The sequence below is a fragment of the Meriones unguiculatus genome, chromosome 21 (assembly GCF_030254825.1).
Source record: "Meriones unguiculatus strain TT.TT164.6M chromosome 21, Bangor_MerUng_6.1, whole genome shotgun sequence".
NCBI lineage: Eukaryota > Metazoa > Chordata > Mammalia > Rodentia > Muridae > Meriones > Meriones unguiculatus.
Genome location: NC_083368.1, coordinates 20400498 through 20421030, shown reverse-complemented (window position 1 = coordinate 20421030; position 20533 = coordinate 20400498). Strand labels below are relative to the sequence as shown.

Below are 20533 nucleotides of genomic sequence, written 5' to 3'. Positions count from 1 at the left end.
CAAAAGAGTTAAATAATTGCTACAGAAACCACAGAGCCCATAAAATCAAGCTCATTTACTATCTGACCTTTTCTTGGAAAACTTTAGAAAAAACTGGGATTTTATGAATGCATAACTTTCTTTTAAAAATCTCTAACCAACTCCACTTAAATAGTAAATACCTACAGTGTATAGCTATGTACAGGTTTTAGGGGTTAAATAATTTCTTATTCTGAAATAAAATCAAATCAAAGTGATCTGATAAACCTGGATTAAATATGACAAGGAGCTAGAAAGTCTTGTTGATTTCAAACTTGGTTGACTCAAAAAAATTAAGGGGCCAGGGCCAGGCCCAGGCACCATGGGAAGCAAGCAAGTAGGTTTTGGAGTGGATGGTAGAGAAAGAATACAACAAATGAGCAGTGAAGACTTGAAAGGCGAGGAGAGGCTGAGCAGCCTGTGCGCCATGAATGGGAAATGGCGGATTACGCTGTCCACCCACAGAGCCAGTGACCAACGCCAGTGCCGGCGGGCCTCTGAGAAAACCAACCAGCCACTGTATGAGTAGCTGTGACTTCCAGAGCTGCATCCCAGCAAATGAAGAAGAGCAGGACAGGCGGGATGGAGACCCACAGCTGACCGCACGTGACCTGCTGTTTACCTCTTATCGCTGGCCGATTTCTTCATCTCTCTAGTTGGTTGTGGTGATGGTTCAACCGTGACACTGGACAACTCTATGTTGAATTGCAGTGTTTTTTTCTGTGCTGTGTTTAACCTTGTCCAGGGATGTATTTCCTTTGGATTCTTTGGGTTGGGCAAACATTTAACCACCCTACCTTTCAAAAGAAGATGCCACTGCTGAGGTGGTGTTTGTGGGTGCCACTGCGGTGAACCAGTATGTGAGAGAGATGGGAGAGGAAAAGAAGTGGAATGGCTTGTGCACAGTGAAGAGAAGCAGAAATGGTGACGCAAGATTCAGTGATGAACATCCTGATGTGAGCAGCCTGTACTGCCACCTGAGGCCATGGTGAAGTTTTGGCCCTGCTGCTGCAGAAGACCATATCTGGGCCGTGACCATGCAGTAGCTGGGGGTCTTTGCTGATGTCCACGGCTCATGCTACCACCAAAGGACATGCAGACAGCTCTAGCCTGGGGTGCCCCCTGAGGCCGTGTAAATGTCTGAGGGCTGTGCAGAGCTGGCCCTACCCCTTGCCTGCCGTGGCGCTCAGCCCAGCCCCTCCCCTAGACAGCACCAAGAGCTTACCCTGGTGGCAGAGGTATGGGTGACCTGACCCCACCCCTTGCTTGGGCAGCATGAGAGAACTGGCTCAGAGGGTATGAGAGTGGAAGACCTGGCCTCACACACACACACACACACACACACACACATACACACACACACACACATGCACGCACACCACTAGCTGTAGCACTCAGAGGACAGTAGGGCTGGCCCTCACGGAAGAGGTGCGGGTGAGCCGGGACAGAGAGTGTGAGGTCAGGAGAACTGACCCTGCCCCTCACTGGGTAAGTGCAGGAAATCTGGTCCTGATGGCATGGGCACCGGAGAGCTGTCCAGCCTCTTGCTGGCTGCCACAGACAGGATTGCTGCTCGGCCCCTCTCTGGAGCAAAGGGGAAGAACTGGTCCTGGTGGTGTCAGTGCAGGACAGTTGGGAGGCAAACCAATCTAGTTATCACCCAGGCTCAGATTCAGGGTCTTGAGTTGGTCCCCCCAACTTCTACCCCTTCTTATTTATTCTTTTTAAGATAATTTTCCTATTTCATTTAGTTTCTTCATCCACTTTACATCCTTCCCTCCTCTCCTCCAAGTCCCCACCCTCCCTCCCTTCTCCCCCTTCTCCCTTCTACTCCTCAGAAACAGGAGACACACACACACACACACACACACACACACGCTGACCCATCCCAGAACATCAAGTTGAATCAGGATTAAGTGCATCCTTTTCCGCTGAGGCCAAGCAAGGCAGCCTCAGGGAAAAGTGATGGAAAAACAGGCAACAAAGCCCATGTAGCGATACTCCCCTTACTAGGTAGCCCACATGAAGACTAAGCTGCCCATAATCTAACACCTACCCTTTCTATGCACTGCTAGAGCACATGAAAGGGCTGGTCCTGCAGAACTAAAGCTGAAGGATCTCCATGAGGCAGGGCAACAACAGGATATCTAAGAGGAGTCTAGATGAGGATATTGTATTGAAACTGTGGCGGAAGCCAGAGGCCCCGAAACAGACCAGTGACTCAATGCAATGAACATTTGCAAGTAAAGCTGTTTGAACAAAAGGCCATACTGTGAAACACACCACAGCTTCCATGGTGAGATGGTTTTTGTTTGTTTTGTTTTCTTTTGTTCTGTTTTACTTTGTGAGGGAATTCGCAAGGGTGGATGGTAGGTATGGAGGGTTGAGAAGAAGAATGGAATTGAGATACATGATGTGAAACTCACAAAGAATCGGTAAAAAAGTTTTAAAAGGTCTTTATGATTTCCTTTTTACTTATATTAAAGGATGATAGCCTCACAATAAAAAATTAAAAAGTACGGGGTGCAGTGACTATTTGATTCATCCTTAATAAGCCCCAGATATTAAACGAAATGTGTCTTTTCTGATGGTGTGGCTCATGCCTGTATCAAAGCCCTAGGCATCAGATCCCATTGCCCAGCAAAGCAATATTAAACCATAATGTGGAAGGATGGGCTGAAGCCTTGCTTTCAGTCAAGACATGGGCAGGAATTTGATTTTGTTTAAATAAATTTTCCTCAGGGGTCAAATGAGATTGGGTAAATTTTGTGAGGTATTAAATATAAACCAGGCATGATGGCCCATGCCTGAAGTTTCGGCATGCAAGAGAGGTAGAAGTTCAAGGTCATCCTTGGCTACCAAATGAGTTCAAAGGCCAGCTTGGGATACATAAACCCTATCCCAAAGAGAGAGACATAATGTCCTAGGTCAATGAATGCACTCTCACAATAATTAAATACCTCGAAATTGTAGGTACAATGGAGACTATCTCAGAAGTGAAGAGCCTCACGAGTCTGAGTCTGAAACACTTTCCTTTCTGGACCTTGTCCAATAAAAAATTTCAGGACAGAGTCCATATTTTGTACGACAGCCTGTTAATTGCTTCCAAGAGAATAACAACAAGCTGTCCTTGAAAAGAATGGCTGGCAGGGGTATAGCTCTGGAGACTTGCAGATAGTATTTGCCAAGAAACAAGGTCAGCCTGATACAGTGTCAGACAGGTTATTTATTAGCCTGAATAAGTGAAGTGTACCTAGCAAATTACAAAGCGTGGTGGTCAAGTCAGCTAACAACCGTTGCAGAGACTCCCTTTCGCTTACCTGCATAGACCGTAGGAAACGATTTTAAGTTTTGTGTCTCTATTAAAGGGCCTTTTAAATTTCTGGGGAAAAAAAATACTTTCAAGATTTCATGAACGGTGACCGCTAAGAGAGTACTTCACGAAAGCACTGGCTGGGCACTCAGACAGCTAGCTAAGTTGTAGATTAGAAGCCCTTGTAGAACACGGCAGTGTTCCAAAGTAACTTTTTCAGGGTGCTAAACTCACTAGCTACTCCCTACACCAGGGCAAAGAACACTGAAAAAAAAATCCTGAAACGAAAGTTTAGTTGTTGGCGTTTCTTAATTATTTCTTTCCATAACTGCCCAACACTCTACAAGATTGCCATCTCTCATCCTGTCTTGCGGAGATAACAAACTGAATCCTCTCGCGACGTGCATGAAAACAAAGACGATTGTAACAGTGCTCCTAATTTTTTAATTTCATTGTTTCTAGAGTCAAGGGGAAAGGTGTCCTTTTTCTGTTCTAAAGCTGAAACTTCCAGCTACTCTTTAAATTCGTCTGTCTTTCAAATGTACATCCTTAGGTCTTGGGTCACCCTCAGTCCCATTACTGTGCATTTTTGTTGTGTCTCCTCATCTTCTCCTTTGTCTATGTGCCTGCTGCTCTGTTTCTTCGCTGTTCATTCTCTGTTCTCTCCTGTTAGCCTTCTTCAGTGTAACGGCTGCCTCCTCTATTTTCTCACAGCTGTGAGAAATCCCTATACTATTTCCTCGACTCTCAATGGCCTGATGATACAAAGTTCATGCCTACAGAATACCTACACTTGCTAAAATCAATGACCCCTTTCAGTCTAATGTCTGGTTCCGGTCACACTGCAAACAGGCAATCAGCCTCCCCCCACTCCCCGCCCCGTTCAAGCACACCATACTCCAGCCCTGCCATTACAGCTCCCCTTCACAGTCTATTTTTCTGGCTTCCTTCATCGTCTTCTTCTCTGCTCCCGATGACACAATTTCCCAAAATCCACCACACCTTTGGGCAGCTCTTCTTTAACAGTACATGTTTACTTAAAATATTGCATGGCTGCTCACTTTTGTACTCAGCTCTTATTTTTTGCCATTGCTCACCTGATGGCCACCGAGTAAATGAGAAATAGCATCAACTGTTTTTAACACTACTCCATAAAGAAGAGGGATCAAGTTTTATGTACTTTATTGTGTGTTGTGCTTTTCTGATCATTGGTTATTTTTAATATTCCACTGGAACACTGAATACAAATCATGTATTTAATCATGATAAACATGCTATCTTTCTTTACTGGAATGCAGTTCATGGCATTTTGATACTAAAGGTATATCCTGCTAATGCTCCCATGCCTGCCCATTCCTTCAGATGATTCATGGCTGCAGCAATCCATGATGATAATCCTGTGCCTAGTCCTGCGTCCACTCTGGTAGAATTTGCCGTAACAATGGCCACTCTCAGCTGCTCCATCATAGTATCGAATTCTTCAGTCCAATTACCTAAAATATAGTTAGACAATTGTTTAGACAGATTTGCAGCACGGGAAAAATTCTCATATTGTATGCTAGTGACACAAAGTCCAGCATACTTCCATTGACAGCCAAGTTGAACGATTTGCCATAGGGTATCAATTTGCTCCTGCAGGAGGTCAATCCTCTGATTGAACACCATCAAGTCTCCTTTTAGTTGAGCATTAATTCCTTTTTGTACATCTAAAGCATGAGCTACATTGGCTAAAAGATTATTTAGGGTCTGAGCAGTCTGCATAGTATGACTCATGACAAATGCCGCAGTGGTAGCTCCAACAGCCGCCAATGAGATGGCAATAACAGTGGCGGCTGTAATTCCAAGATCCCTTTTCTGTCTAAAGAGAGTCATAGCGTGAGGGGCATCAACGGGCACAGGCACCCACCGAGGCATGCGAGTAACCAGGGCATACCTAAATTCACTAGCATGCCGGCATTGGGCAAAAAAGCAAGTATCATTACCACAATTACTTGGCTCTATCTCAGCGTAATGCAGCCATGATCATTCAGGCCTTTACAGCCATTGAAGCAGGACATTCTCCCCAAGCATGGTTGGCTACCATAAAAAGCTAAAATGTTAAGCTCAGGATTCGAGGCTAAGCACTGCATTCAGGGTCAGCCGCTTTCGACCCAGAGAAGAGCATGTCTGATTGCATGCGGGTTGATGCCCCAGGTCCCGCCTCTGAGAAAAAGGTATCAGACGGGTCTGATGCTCTTTGGGTGGATGACACCTAAATGAACATTGTTACAAAGTCCCAATTTATTTCTAATATCAGAGATCAGACCTCTACTCTTGCCTGATGCGTCTAAAACAAAAAGGGGGAACTGTAGAGAGGTGCGTAATGCTATGCCTTAAAGATGGAGCTGGTTTCCGCCTTCCACCTTCCCGATGGTGAGTGCTCTCTGTCACGAACAACTCCACATTTGGCTAAGGCTGAGGATCTGGCTTGCTTCCGTGTATATGGACCTATCTGCATTGCCCACGAGGCACGCTGGGGTTGGCTACCCAGAGGCTATTTAAGCCGTGGGCTGGCTTTTCCCAGGGTCAGAAGATTGTTCAAGGTTCCTGAATAAACTGCATTGAGAAGAACAACAACAACAAAAAAAGATCAGAAAGAAGGAGAGGAGGACCTCCCCTATCAGTGGACTTGGGGAGAGGCATGCATGCAGAGAGGGGGGGAGGGGGGACCGGGAGGGGAGGAGGGAGGGGCTTATGGGGGGATACAAAAGGAATAAAGTGTAATTAATAAAAGTTATATAAAAAAAATTTAAAAAAACCATTCAATTAAAAAAAAAGGTATATCCTGATGATCTTTATATATTCTGGTCTTTACCAAAGCACATGGTAGGGAACCCATTCATTTTGTTTGAATAGTTAAAAGTATTTTATTTGTAAAAATACATCACTATAGTATGAGGTACACTGGTTGGCTCACAGTGATTATAAACTCTGGTTGGTAATTAAGTTATTAAAGTTGAGAAAAATCAATAAAGATATTATTTTTAAAAATTATCTTTAATGTGAAATCCATAGAAAAATAACAAAATAAATTGGCGCTGAGCCCATAAGACCAGTATGCCTACAGTAATGACTTCAAACCTTGTATCTCTGTTGCCTCCCTCCCTCCTTGTTGGCAAGTTCCCTCCGTTTTCCATTAAAATTTACCAAGCATGTAGCATAATTTATCTAGTATGCTCCTGCCATGAGATTGTATGCACACCAGTGATGTAACCATCCCCATACACAATGAAGCTAACATTGTAAGTAATTGTAATATTGTGAGTAATCTTAGCTTTCTAGTTATTCAAAATAAAGATGCCATTGTATTTCATACACATAGAGTATAAAAGACTTATGAGAACTCCATTTATTTTGGCATATATTACTTTCCTTGACTATTAATAAGCCACCATTTAAAAGAAATCATTTAAAATACTGTTAGTGCATCTTTCCTATTTTAAAAAATTTAAAAGCAATAAGAAATTTTGGACGGAACAAAGAATTTTATTTCAGTACAAGCAATACTTCAACTTTAAAAAATAAACAACAACTTGTGCTTCTTAGCTCGAATTTTTCATTGGAATCTAAGTAAAAACATTGTCAGAATTAAGATGCTATTTGCATGTTTAGTAGGTGAACACTTTTAAAACTTCATTCTAACCCAAGGGAAGAATGAAAGTAGGCAGAAATTAAATAAAGATATTTAATAGAAGAAATTATTTGGCATAGCTCCTAATTCTTATCTCTTCCAAGCTAAATCTGAATTTCAGTTAATGCTTTTCCCAATATCCTGACTCAAGCATTTTACATTATTGAAGGATTGATGAGTAGATATTTATGATCTCTTGCCTCTATTTTTATATTGTTCATTGGCTAAGTCCTGAGATCTCTTGCTTTCTTGGACCTTAGTAATTAGAGGATGTGAAATATCAGTTCATGCTTAGTCTGCTTCATGAACAGGAATCAAAATGAAAATTAGCAACAATCGCATGCCCTCCACAATCATTGATTACTATCTACATGGAAAAGTTAGTATGTCCATGCAATCAAAATTAAAAATGGATTTAAAATGTTACATGTATTTACTAAAATGTTACATGTGTTCTAGAGCTAACAGAATGGATCCTTTTATATAGCTGTCCAGTAGACTAATTGGCCTGTCTACAATTATGCCTATTGAAATTAAGATTATTCATCAATTAGTAATATCAATAGTTAATTGCTCATTGTTACCAATAAGTGGTGATATGCAATTCTAATGGGTTTGCACTTTCACGTTCATGGCCAGAGAAGTTTCCAAAGCTTAAGAATCTCTTAAAATACCTTTAGATATTTTTTCTTAATCTTTGTATTTACTAGATTGCTATGATCTGCAAGCTTTTCTTCAGTGGGTTTCTTTGGTACTTATGACATTTCTTTTCATTCCATTCTAATTTCCTTGCCTTATTGACTAATATATTCAACCTTGGCAATTCTGTTACTAAGTGAATTTTTTTTATATGACTGCAACTTAGGACAAAATAAACAAGATTGTTGTGCCATGATAATCAGGTATTTTTACATTAAAGTAAAACACTATACAGGTCAGGTAGTCAAATAGGTAAAATTGGATGAATGAAATTCTGAGCATGTAACTGAACCATGTATTTGTAACTATATATTTGATTAAAGGCCAAATAAATTGGTTATATGAATCTGAAAACACTGTAAGTGTAACTAGACATCCACATGGTTAGAGAGAAACATAGAGATGTAGCAGGTGACCGTTCTGTTGCCATGGACCTTCGGCTCTCTAAGCCACGTGTGTTCTCCAGGAAGTTATTTTGAGAATTGAAATGAGATCATGCCTCTATCGTGATGAATTGGTGTCACTCAATACACAATAGTGGCTATCATTATTAGCCAGAAATCACTGCTTCCTGAGCTCCAACAGTGTATTCAATCAGCAGGAAAAGAGTAACAGACTTTGTTGTGTTAGCCAGACCCAACAACATCCAATGGCTTTCTAAAATTTTCATTTTTCTATTGATTAATCTTTTACCACACATTTGCGATTGTTGCATTTTACCATGACTTGCAGGAACTTGATAGAGAGTGCTAGTGATATAATTACTTGAGCAATATTTAAGTTTAAAAAAAAAGAATCCTTTTTATTGTTTCTGATTCTCCTGCAACTATGTTTTGCGTTTGGAATACGAACTTTATTGTAACCCATAAATGGTGGTTTTAGTGTACGAACAAATGGATCTGCTTTACAAGTATACAGATGGATGTTCAAAACTGCTAGGTAGAGGAACGGGGCATCTTACACTTTCCACTGATAAGTTTCTAACTTAATCAGTTCAACAGGATACAGTCATTGTAACATTGGAAACAGCGAGTGGTTGGATTGTTTTTCTCTATGCCATTTGTTGTGTCGGAGAATAAAACAAAAATGGTTTATGTTTTCCTGAAATTCCTAAACTAAGAGCATTGTTTGTTTCATAAAAATCTGTGTGTAGTATCTCACAGAGGAGGAATGAAGTACACACCCCTTGAGAAAGTCACATATGTCCAGTAATAGACGTTGCTAAAATGTTTTTCCCTTTCTCTCTCCATCAATCTGAGAGAAAATAATTATCCTTCTCCAGATTCCAAAAATCTCAGTGAAGACCAGATTTTCTTCATTTTGCCATATGTTTGAGGAATTCTTTGAATTGGCAGGTCTTGTTGTCCGTGGCCCATTCAGCAGGCTGCCTCCTTGATACTCAGATACAATACTGCTCTTTCAGAATCTTAAATAGGAAATCAAAGGGCTCAGTGACAGTCCGTCCGTGAAGATTCACATCTTCTGTCTCCCTATGAAGTGAGAAGGGCTATCTCATCAAATCTCAGACCAGCATGTGTGCAGAATACAGTCATGTGAGCAGTGTGTGTGTGTGTGTGTGTGTGTGTGTGTGTGTGTGTGTGTTTGTAGGATATAGTCAAATTCTTAACATGATGATTTGTTCTTTCTGCAAGTCATTTGGCAATTTAATGCTGCACCACTTCTAAAATCCATATGGGAAATAATATTTCTGGCAGCCCTCATTCTGCACGGCAGCAGGGGCCCTGTAATTTCTCAAAAAAAAAAAAAAATGAAGGAAGAAATAGATCGACATAAAGAGGTGTGCTACACTGCCAGGTAAGGGTTGTTACCTGGCCCCCAATGGAGGCCCTAGTCAGAGCGCATTCGGGAGATGTGGCATAGGAGGATGGAAATGAAGGCAGAAGAGCACTGACCCAGCAGCTGTACCAGAAGAGATCCTTCCTCCAAGGCTGGGGACTCAGAGTCCGCACCCAGCTCCATTAGAGCAAACAGTACATTTCTCAAAAGCAATTCAAGCAAAGCGCTTGACAGACTGTTGTCTGAAGTCTGAAAATAGAACTTTTCCCTTCCTTCTTTCATATCGATTTCACAGTGTCAAAAACTAAATCCTTTTTCCCCGGGACCAAAGTACTGCTCTGCAGGCCTTAAAAATGTGGGTAGGCCAGGCAGCAAACACAAAACACACAATTACAAAAACACAAGACCATTTGGCAGGAGGCAGCAGTGTGAAATGAAATGGATGCCGCCATCCCTTTGATCTTTGTAGTCCTTGCTCAGTCAAAGGGGCACGCAACTGACAATTGCAGGTAAAATACAATAAACTGTTGGACACGTGCCCACAGACAGCCTGCAGGTCCACCCCAGCCAACTACGTCATCACTGGGGAGGAGGGGAGTGCGGAGAGGGAGCGGCAGCTTCTAGCTACTTGATACACTGGCTTAGACTAAGATGAGACGATAATGAAAAGTTGCACCAGGCCCTAAAAGCTACGACTATTTCAGAAATTATAAGGAGTCGGCAAGATGGCTCAGTGGGTACAGGCACTAGCCATTAACTCTAACACCTTAGTCTAATCCTCAAGACCTACCTAGAAGGAGAGAACAACTCTTCCAAGTTGTCCTCTGATACACACACACACACACACACAACACACACACACAACCATGCACGCACTCACGTGCACGCACGCACGCACCCACAGATACACAGGTGAATGAAGAAAGAGCTGTTAATCATGCCTGTTCAGCAACGTGGTTACTTCTGTTTGAAGCTTGACTCGCTGTGGTTGCGGATGGGCCCGGATGTGTATAGACAAAGCACAGTAGCACTTGTGGAGAGTGTAGGAAACATTTAACACGCTCTCAGAAACTCCGGAGTTTTGAGATCGTTTCAAAGGTCGTTTGTTTCGCGTTTTATGCAGTTCCTCCAATAACATATTTGTCACTTTGTGGTTTGAAATGCATTACATTCTTTTAGAGAAATGACAGATTTACCCACCATTTATGCTTTTGAATTCCCAAAGTGGGCAGATTATTTCAAAAGCCTCTGCTTTGGGGAGCTTTGCAATAATATATTTTTTAAAAAGCAAAAAATGACTCTGCTTTTTGTTGCTTTGCCTATACTTTTTATTTGCAATATTGTTTCATGCCAGATCAGCAGATAATCAGTGCTTTAGATTCCCTAAGAATGTGTTTTCTCTTTTCCTTTCAAGAAAATAAAGTGCCAGGATTTAAATACATCACACCACTCAACGCCAAGCACAAAGGGAATGTAAATAGATCACTGGACTAATGCACAGCTGTCAGAGAGTGATTGTTGCCTGTGTGCTAATCAAACATAAAGCTTCATAAGGCGAGCTTTTAATTAGACATCTGCACCAGGTCACAGAGTCAAAATGGTAAAAATGTGATTAAGAAGCCCTTCACGCGTTTGAGAGTGGCTATTCTATCATCTTATGGATAGGCTTTTAAACCGGGTGTTCTCTGCCTACAGATAACATACTAGATGCTTTTGTAGAAAGTATGAGTAAGTTTCCAGAGGCCTGTCCTTTAGCTGCCCCATGGCACCACTGAAATCACCCAACGTCACGTACATTCTTATCAGACACAGCACCTTAGAAAGCTGCACCTCAGAAACTACCTCTTCTAACTTTTACATACATGCGCATATATGTGATATATGATGTATCGTGACAGTTGCACAGTGTTGTAATATGCACTCCCCTGTCACTCTCCAGCCTCAGCATCCCCTAAGCCCTCTTCCGAACAATGTATTGTAGATGACTGCCAAAAATGGACGAGGCTACTGCAATGGATTTCCCTGTTCGCAATTATCTGCTTCACTGCGTCCGTCCATTAACTTAGCCAATCAAAACAACACAGCAGTTCATATCTCAGTTTTCACATTCAAGAGCTGAAGATATTTTACCCAGAAGCCTGGCAGATAATAATTTGAAAAATATTCTTAAGTCAAAATATGGCCTAGACTGCTTGAAATTCTTAACACTCATACCGAAGTCCTGCTTTTGGTACCTGAATCTAACCTAATTATCAGTGTGAATTCATAAGTTGCTTAACCTCTCCCAGGCTCAATCTCTGTGTATAAGGTAAAGAGTAGGTCAGGTGAAGGTTGTAAATGCTAGATGTATACTAAGAATGTTAAAACACAGTCACTGACTAGAGGCACCCCGTGTGTGCTTCAGCAGTTGAAGAGTGTGCCATTAGGAGTAAACTAATACGAGGTCGTTATAAAGTGGTCTGAAGCTGGCCTGAACCTGAAGCCGGCCTCAGAGACGGCTCTCAGTTTGTTGGTAGGGAAAAAAAATAAGAATAAGACCAAATTTGGGGAAAGAAAGCACAGAGACTGAAGACAAAATGGCACGTGTTTGGCCAACTCAAAGTCTAGGCTAACCACAGCAAAGAGCACGTGGTAAGAGGCAAGAGATGCTGAGACTATGCACCAAGCGCCTCTGATATGGTCCTGGAGAGTCTGTACTGGACTAAACACCAGGCGCTGGTGGACAGCAAGTAGAAAGCATACTGAGCTTGCAGGGTGTTGATGAGTTCCAAGGAACGCTTCACAAGCAGTATCCGGTGCTCTAAAGCTTCTGGCAATAACACCTACCGTGTGCAGTTTTTCACAGCTCACAACTCCTGAGACAATCCTGACCAAAGAATCAAGAAGTGTTAGAACGGTCCCATCTACTCCCTGGAAGTCAAATTGAAGTGCGATTAACAGAGCCTAGGATCCAATAAGATAATGTGGTTTTCTTTTTCTTCTCCACCCCGGTTTATTACTGTGACACCAGAAAGCAGAGCTAGGGACTCCTGTAATAGACGGCAAAGGCGGTAGGAGTGAGGGAAGGAAAGAAGGAAAGATGGATAAATGAAAGGAAAAAAAAGAAGGAGGGAGGGAAGGAAGGAAGGAAGGAAGGAAGGAAGGAAGGAAGGAAGGAAGAAGGAAAGAAAGGAAGAAAGAAAACTTAAGAAAAATCAAGAGCTTTAAGGAAGAAAAAGCAGAACTTAAGAATAATCCAAGAGCTTGAGTCACAGGCTTCTGTCTTAGAATTTCAGTGAAGAAAATGCTGTAGGGATTTTCTGATCTGATGCTCTGTTTACAGCACAATGCCTGGCTCTTGGTAGCAAATAAACACATGCAAACCTTTGCTGAATAAATAAACCAGAAAGAGTTACTAGTTACTGTCATACCTGCATAAAAATCAAAACCTTCTGATTTCCAAGCAATTACATTTTTCATTGTGCCACACTTGGCCTCAGTACCTACTGCCCTTTTCCTCCTACAGGTTTGCCTTGCCCAGCCTTAATGTAAAGGTTTGTCCCTGATCTTACAGTATCTTGTTGTGTCGTGTTCAAATGATGTCCCTAGGAGGCCTGCTCCTTCATGGAGGGAGGTGGGTGTGGGGAGTGAATCTGAGGGAGAGTGGAGGTGCAGGGGAGAAGCAGAGGAAGGAAATCAGCAGTTGTGTTGGGATATATTGTATGAGAGAAGAATAAATACAAATTCTTAAAAACATTATTAAAACATTGTATTTTGATGTTAAAGTTTGTTTCATGTTATTTTAATTGGCAATGTCATTTATAATATTTTATATTAGAATAATACCTTTATGCTCCCATAACCCAAGCACTCATTTTTATACTTCTATCCAAATTGATTGACATGTACAATAATGCTATCTCAAAGATACATCAACAGAACCACGGCAAGTTTTACTGCCAAGACGGAATTCTCCTCAGACTGAAGTCTAATTTTGTAACTTTCATTTTAAAGAGACCATGTGGGAATTAAAAAAAAAAAAAAAAACCTGTTTCAAATCATTTCAAAAGAATGATGCTCTTGTCTTTGTAAGAATAGAAATAGAGAAATTTTTAGCAAAAGAAATTAGATTTAGGTATAAAGAAAAATTCTTGAGCAACAAGAGGCATAGAAGAACCCTTTTAACAAATTCATCAGAGAACATTAGGAAAAAATAGCGTTTTACCAGTTTACTTTCTTGAGTGTTAAGTCCTGGCCTTTCCCACTTTGGAACAGACATGAGAGTGTGCCAAGGTGCTCAGCTGCGGATGATGGATGTTCCACCCGCTGCTACAACTACAGGTCATGTGTGTATTCTCCACCTGAGCCTTTGCCCCCACCACAGTGCACTTACATTCCCGAAGGAAAAGACTCTTCTTAAATGTTTATGGCAACATTGACAAAGAATTGAATAGCATACCCCCAAAATTATGTTAAGATGTGCCAGGTATTTGTAACCATTGCAAAACACAGTGAAAAGGGATACAGAGCATAATAAAATTCTATGTCGTAATCACATTTACTACTATTAAAATTAACACAAGCTCCAGAAAATAAACTTTAAGAAGTCCTATTGGCTAAGAGGAAGAATTACCTTGTTTCATATAAACTGTATTCATTGGTATGATAGATAGAGTTGATGAAATTTTTTCTTTTATAAAAAAATCTCTGACTTGATAAAAAGGAACTTAGAAACACTAATAAGAAGGTATTAAGTTCAGTTATTGTGATATCATGTCCAGTTTTCCTCTAACTATTCCTATCCTGTATTCAATGAGAATCCACCTAATATGTAAAGAAATTCCAGTATAGTCTGATACAATATTCTGTATATTGCACAGAAAGCTTGGAAGAGGCAGAACACCAGTGAAGCAACTAAATCTGAGGTTTGCAGATCACAAGCAGATGGTAACAGTGATCTCATTGGAAACAGTACAATTTATCTTTGAAGAGGTAGGAAAAAAGATGAGTAAGTTGAGATAAATTTATCCATTCAATGAGAGGGTAGAGGACTCGGAGGAGATTTCACCTGAATGGTGAACTTCAAGGTAGGAGCTGTGAGCAGTGGTGATGCCAGCTTGCCAAGGTGGTGATCTGTTGGGTGGAGAAGTAAAAAGTAAGGTCATGATACTGCAGGTAGAGTGCAAAACAGTAGGTGTTGTAGCTGCCAAGTAGTTTTAACTTACTAGGGCAGACTGTAAGAAGAGAGGTGATTAAGAAGTCACTCATTCTAGTCTGGTCCAAGGAGATAGTTAAGGAAAGCAGATGAGACACAGAAAAGGAAGATTCTTTAGTTCACAGTGACTCAAAGAATGTGGGAGTGGAGGGACTTAGCATAAAAATAACTTTAATTTAAATAATGCTTTGTCAAGAGTGTTCTCCTTTTTTTTCCCCAAAATGATGAGATGTACAGGAGATATCCAGTGCTATATATTTATCTCCTTGACTAAGAAAGAACCAAATTACTTTAGAACATTTTTGTCATATATAACAATAGCTTTAAACCTCCTTGTTCTGCCAACTTTACTCTCCCTTACCTGTACACGAAAACCCCGTGGTCAGCTTATCAGGACTTCCTGAGACCACAGCGGTAGGGCTCACGCACTCGTTCATCACATTGATCTGACCTTAAGTCAATATACCTAGAACTGGCTGTCTCGAATAGGGCTGTAATTGAATGGCTAATCGAGGAATCGATGTAACTGTCCAAGCAATGAAAAGATATGCTTAGCTCTCCAAAAAAATACATCCGTATATATGTATAGAGAATCTTCTCTTGGTAAAAGCACTTTCACAGCAAGATCTCACTTTCGCAGTAGACCTGAAAAGGAAGAAACAAAGGTGGTGTTTTAATTTCTGGCTTATGGAAGAGGAAACCGAGAGATGCTGAGATCAAGTGACCCCTTCACAACTCTTCCTCTTAAAGAATCAAACAGGCTGTGTCTAGAGCTAGTGTCCCTGTCTGTGCTCTTCAATGCAGTCTATCTCAGAATATGACTTGGAACACTGTGAGATGACACATTCCAGGTGGCTCATATTTTGCTTCACAACATGTAAATGACATGCATACAGCACAGTCTATAAATAACCTGTCTCGACCATTTCCACCTAAACAAGCACGTGTTTGCATATATCACCATCTACAGCAGTTTTTGACATGTCGCATTATCTAGGCATTTATATAGCTTATAAAGTGGGCAACTGAATGTTGTCAAGGAGTTAGATTGTTTTGCAACAATTGAGCTCTCATATGTTTTTCCCCAATAAAAAAAATAGTGCAATATTCTTATCAGTTGCTTGTTTGATGATTTGAAAAATCTATGGAGTAGATACCATACATAACTATTTAAAGGCAGTATTGCTAAGAACCACAAATTGTTCTTATTTCTTATACTAAATAACAAAAAGAGATAATATTAATTACCACACAAGTGCTCTTTAAACCTGAAGAGAACTAATTCTTTTTTTCTTAGAGAAGACCAGAAGAGCAGAGAGAAAGATGAAGAGCCTTGGGACTGAGGGTTGTCAATTGTGATTAAAGTTAGTGACAACCTTAGAGTAAAGTGGCATCTGTCACCTTCCTGCCTTTTACTTGGACACTCAGAATCAATCAGTTCTACAATCATTTGCTTATGACTGAGGTGGGAATATCTTAACTGGGCCACCCTAGTTTTACAGAAGGATACTGTCAAGGACGAATGGTAAGTAGAGGAATAGCAACCATCTCTGCATAAAATTGTGCAGCTCACAGGCCTTCTCACCTGTATTATCTCAATATTAGTTATTTCCCAGATATTCATAAATTAGTATTATGTTTTTTCATAATTTTAGGGAATCTGATCACATCCTTCTACTAAGTCAAATTCCTAGTAAATGACAGGACTAGAACTCAGCCTTCTGCCTCATTGTCCCAAGTTATCACCCTGTGCCAGGTACCCTTAAAATTTTTGGAGATAGATAGATAGATAGATAGATAGATAGATAGATAGATAGATAGATAGATGGAAGGATAGATGGAAGGATAGATGGAAGGATAGATGGATAGCTAGATAGATGCATGATGAATGATGAGTAGGTGGCTTATAGATGAATGATGAATGGATGATTGGTGGGTGATAGGTGGATGGGTGAATAGATGGATGGTGGATGATGGATGGGTGGATGAACATGAATGGATGCATGATGGTTGAATGATGATTGGATGATAAATGGATGATGGATAGGTGGATGGGTGGATGGATGGATGGATGGATGGATGGATGGATGGATGGATAGATGGATGGGTGGGTGGATGGTGAATGGAGAGGGAAATGAGATGTACCAAAGAACAAACCTATATAAGATGCTTGTCTGCCCTAGCAATTTGGGGAATGCCAATTAAAATCATGATTTCACCAGTCAGATTTTTAAAAATGAAAGCCAGGAATACCAAGTATTGTGTCAGAAGAAAAGCAGTGACAGTTCCAACACACTGCCAGTAACAATTTGAGTCAACATGACCTATTTTATTGGCCATTTGTTGTTCACTGATAAAACTGAAGGTGGATCTAGTTTATACCCAGCCATTCCATATCAAGGTAGACAGCCCAGAAAAGTCCCTGTCACAGGAACGACGAAAGAAGTTTGCAACAGAGCAGTCTTTGAAGCAGCCAGACACTTGTAATGAGATAATAGGTAGACTGATAAATAATAATAGCCATCCAAAAGGTACAGTAAAAGTTAACAAACTAGAAGTACCTGCATCAAAATTCATGACTACCACAAGTACATTCAAAGGAAATCACAGAACATTGAAATTTATCTCATTTACAAAAAGTTAAAAATATACAAAACATTTTAAGGATGATCATTATTCCATAACTCTGAATACTATTCAGAGATAGTGCTTCCTATGTATGACATAAAATATAAAAAACTTCCAATTTTCAAGCCTCATGTGCAAGACAGTAGCTTCTTTTAGAAAGGGGAGTAAGTGAGTTTGACTAGGAAAATAGGTGCCTTGGAGGTTTCTGGACAGTGTTGCACAGGCATCTTTTTCCCTTCAACCTTTCATAAGTAAAATGTATTATAATTACACTTAAGAATAGAAGAGGCAGCTACTTCAGATGTAACACAGTGGTGGAGCATTCATCCAGCATGTGAGAAACCCTCAACCTGATGCTCAGCACCAAACAGAGATTGGGATAGAGAAGGGGAGAGAAGGAGAAAAAAATGGTCTATCCGACTCCGGCATTTTTCTAGGACTCTGGTGCAACGGTATCCCCAACTGTTCCCCTCAAGAAAGTAATCCTAAGCAGGGAAGGAAGAGGGTCTCTAATTTTCCAAGTATGGGTTCACATCAGCACACATCAGCGTCCAGTCTGACACTGTCACGTAGGCTGTGGTTCTTCCTAGAAGGAAGCCTGCCTGGATCCCTCAGTGATATCTGTTGAGCCTTTCTGTCTATTTCTTTAGAACTTTTAGCTGCCTCACACAGTTAGGAAAAGCGGCTGAGAATCAAACCAATGATGTTGAGGGCGTAATTTTTTGGTGTTTATAGATGGTATCTCAGAGAAAAATCTCTGGTACTAGCACTACCCAGTTCAAAACTGCAGTACTAAATAAATAACATGTCTTTTCCCCTCACATACTCCCCAGCTTCATCATGCACAATTTTAATTTGCAAGTTCAATTTTCAAGTATTACGGCTTGTGAGGATAAAAATATCAATCTATGATAGAACCAGTCTCCAAAAATAAAGTTGTTATTCATACATAATTTAAGGAATTTCAAAACCACTATCTCAAACAATTGGATCTTCTTCATTTAACAGAGAAATAATTTTGATGATTATTTTTATAATGAATAATTTGTACCTGTAGCATTTCTAAGTTCATAAACCTTCTAGCCAGGAGACTTCCACAACCCTGTGATAATTCACCTGGAAAAGAGAACAAATGCCATTACTAAAATAATTTTCCCGGGATCAGAGGATGATGAGTTCACGGCAGCTTCCTCTTTGACTGCCAGGGTCTGGAGTCTTCATCCACAGTTACTGCGCTCTTACCAATCCAAACACTGTGCCAAGCCCTGTTTCTCCATCCCATTTCATTCTCATAGCTCCTTTGCAAACCTTCAAATACCAGGGCTTTCTTTTTCATCCAAAATTTATGGCCATCATTTCTCAACGGTTTGAACATTCTTTGATCTCAGCTGCACTAAAATGAAAAGAAAAAAAGAAAAAAACCAGAACCTATGTTTCTTCAAAATACAAATACTTCCAAGTTTTTTTGTTTTGTTTTGTTTTGTTTTGTTTTTTGTTTTTGTTCTTGTTTTTTAGGTTTGGGTTTTTTTTTTTTTCTAAGAGTTGTTTCCAGGCTTCAGGAATGACCAAGTAGCACTTTTTTCAGCATTTGACCATCCTGCTTGTTGGCAGACCTTTTGTAACCTTGAGTCACCTACGGAGAGCTGGAGTATTATTGTAATTGATTTCTCACTGTTTGCTGAGAAGCAGAGAACTTTCGGTGTTCTCATAAATAATTCCACTTCTCTATGTCAATGTTAATTGAACTTACCTCATGTTGTCAATCTCTCCTTTTTCCTTGCAGGTGATGTCATTGTCTATATTAACGAAGTTTGTGTCCTTGGGCACACTCATGCAGATGTTGTCAAACTGTTCCAGTCTGTTCCTATTGGTCAGAGTGTCAACTTGGTGTTGTGTCGTGGCTACCCCTTGCCCTTTGACCCTGAAGATCCTGCTAACAGCCTGGTGCCACCCCTTGCAATAATGGAGAGGCCACCTCCAGTGATGGTCAATGGAAGACATAACTATGAAACCTATTTGGAATACATTTCTCGGACCTCACAGTCAGTCCCAGATATCACAGACCGGCCACCTCATTCTTTGCACTCCATGCCAGCTGACGGTCAGCTAGATGGCACGTATCCACCACCCGTCCATGATGACAATGTGTCTATGGCTTCGTCTGGAGCCACCCAAGCTGAACTTATGACCTTAACCATTGTGAAAGGTGCCCAGGGATTTGGCTTCACTATTGCTGACAGTCCCACGGGACAGCGGGTGAAACAGATACTTGACATTCAGGGATGCCCTGGGCTGTGTGAAGGAGACCTCATTGTTGAGATCAACCAGCAGAATGTACAGAACCTGAGCCATACGGAAGTAGTGGATATACTGAAGGACTGCCCCGTCGGAAGTGAGACGTCTTTAATCATCCATCGAGGAGGTAAGACAGACATACATGTGGCAGTACAATGGATGGGTAGGTTAGAAGAATTTCTTTATACTAATATTGTTCAAAGGAAGGTTTCTGTAGGTTGGCATCAAATCATGCCTTTTTAAAAGTTATATAAAAAACAGGCAGAGAGACAAATGTGGATTTAGGATCCAGGTTCCTGAACTTTTGCAATGTATCTGTACCTGACTTAGAGCAATGTGGATTTAGAGGGTAAAAAAAGAGACCCACACCTATGGATATGTTGTCTTTTGTCACAAAGGGCGGCTATGCAGAACTCAGCCCATGCCTGTTGATTTACCAAGAAACCTGCTTTTCTAAAGGAAGCAATACTAGAAATTGTAGGGGGGCTGCTGCAGGCCAGCAGTGGGGAGACCAGCCAACTCCCCCAAATGCAAGTGTTCTGATAATCCTTGTAAGGACCACTGGGAGCTGGATTCCAATAAGCTAAAATAAGCGTGAGTAGGAATGTTCCACTATTATGGGACCCAAGTATCCGCCACTATGTAATAATGTCGGCCACGAACCTGGGAGAAAGCGACGGGACCAGGTCAGGACCGGGACCTCTAAGAAGAGCGTGGAACACAATTTAAGGGAGGGTTGGAGCTTTGGGTCCTCATTGCTCTTTTCTCTCGCTTTTGTAGAAAATTACTGAGGCAATGCTAGGGGCCATGCCTTACTCTCTGTTTGTGTGAAGGACGAGTTGCAGACCGACACCTGATTTCCCTCTGTAGCAGGTGATAGGACTTGGGACTTGAAGTCCTTGGTGATGGTCACAGCAGG

General features: G+C 41.0%; 1 protein-coding gene across 10 annotated transcripts in view; it reads left to right on the top strand.

Annotated features, from left to right (window-relative positions):
* Positions 1–20533, top strand: part of Magi2 (membrane associated guanylate kinase, WW and PDZ domain containing 2) — a 1408809-nt gene that overhangs the window by 1141272 nt on the left and 247004 nt on the right. For all 10 annotated transcript variants that reach the window (XM_060374145.1, XM_060374142.1, XM_060374143.1 and 7 more), the window contains one exon: positions 19103–19741. In XM_060374145.1, the coding sequence (XP_060230128.1) occupies positions 19103–19741 (639 nt within the window). The remainder of the gene's footprint in view (positions 1–19102; positions 19742–20533) is intronic.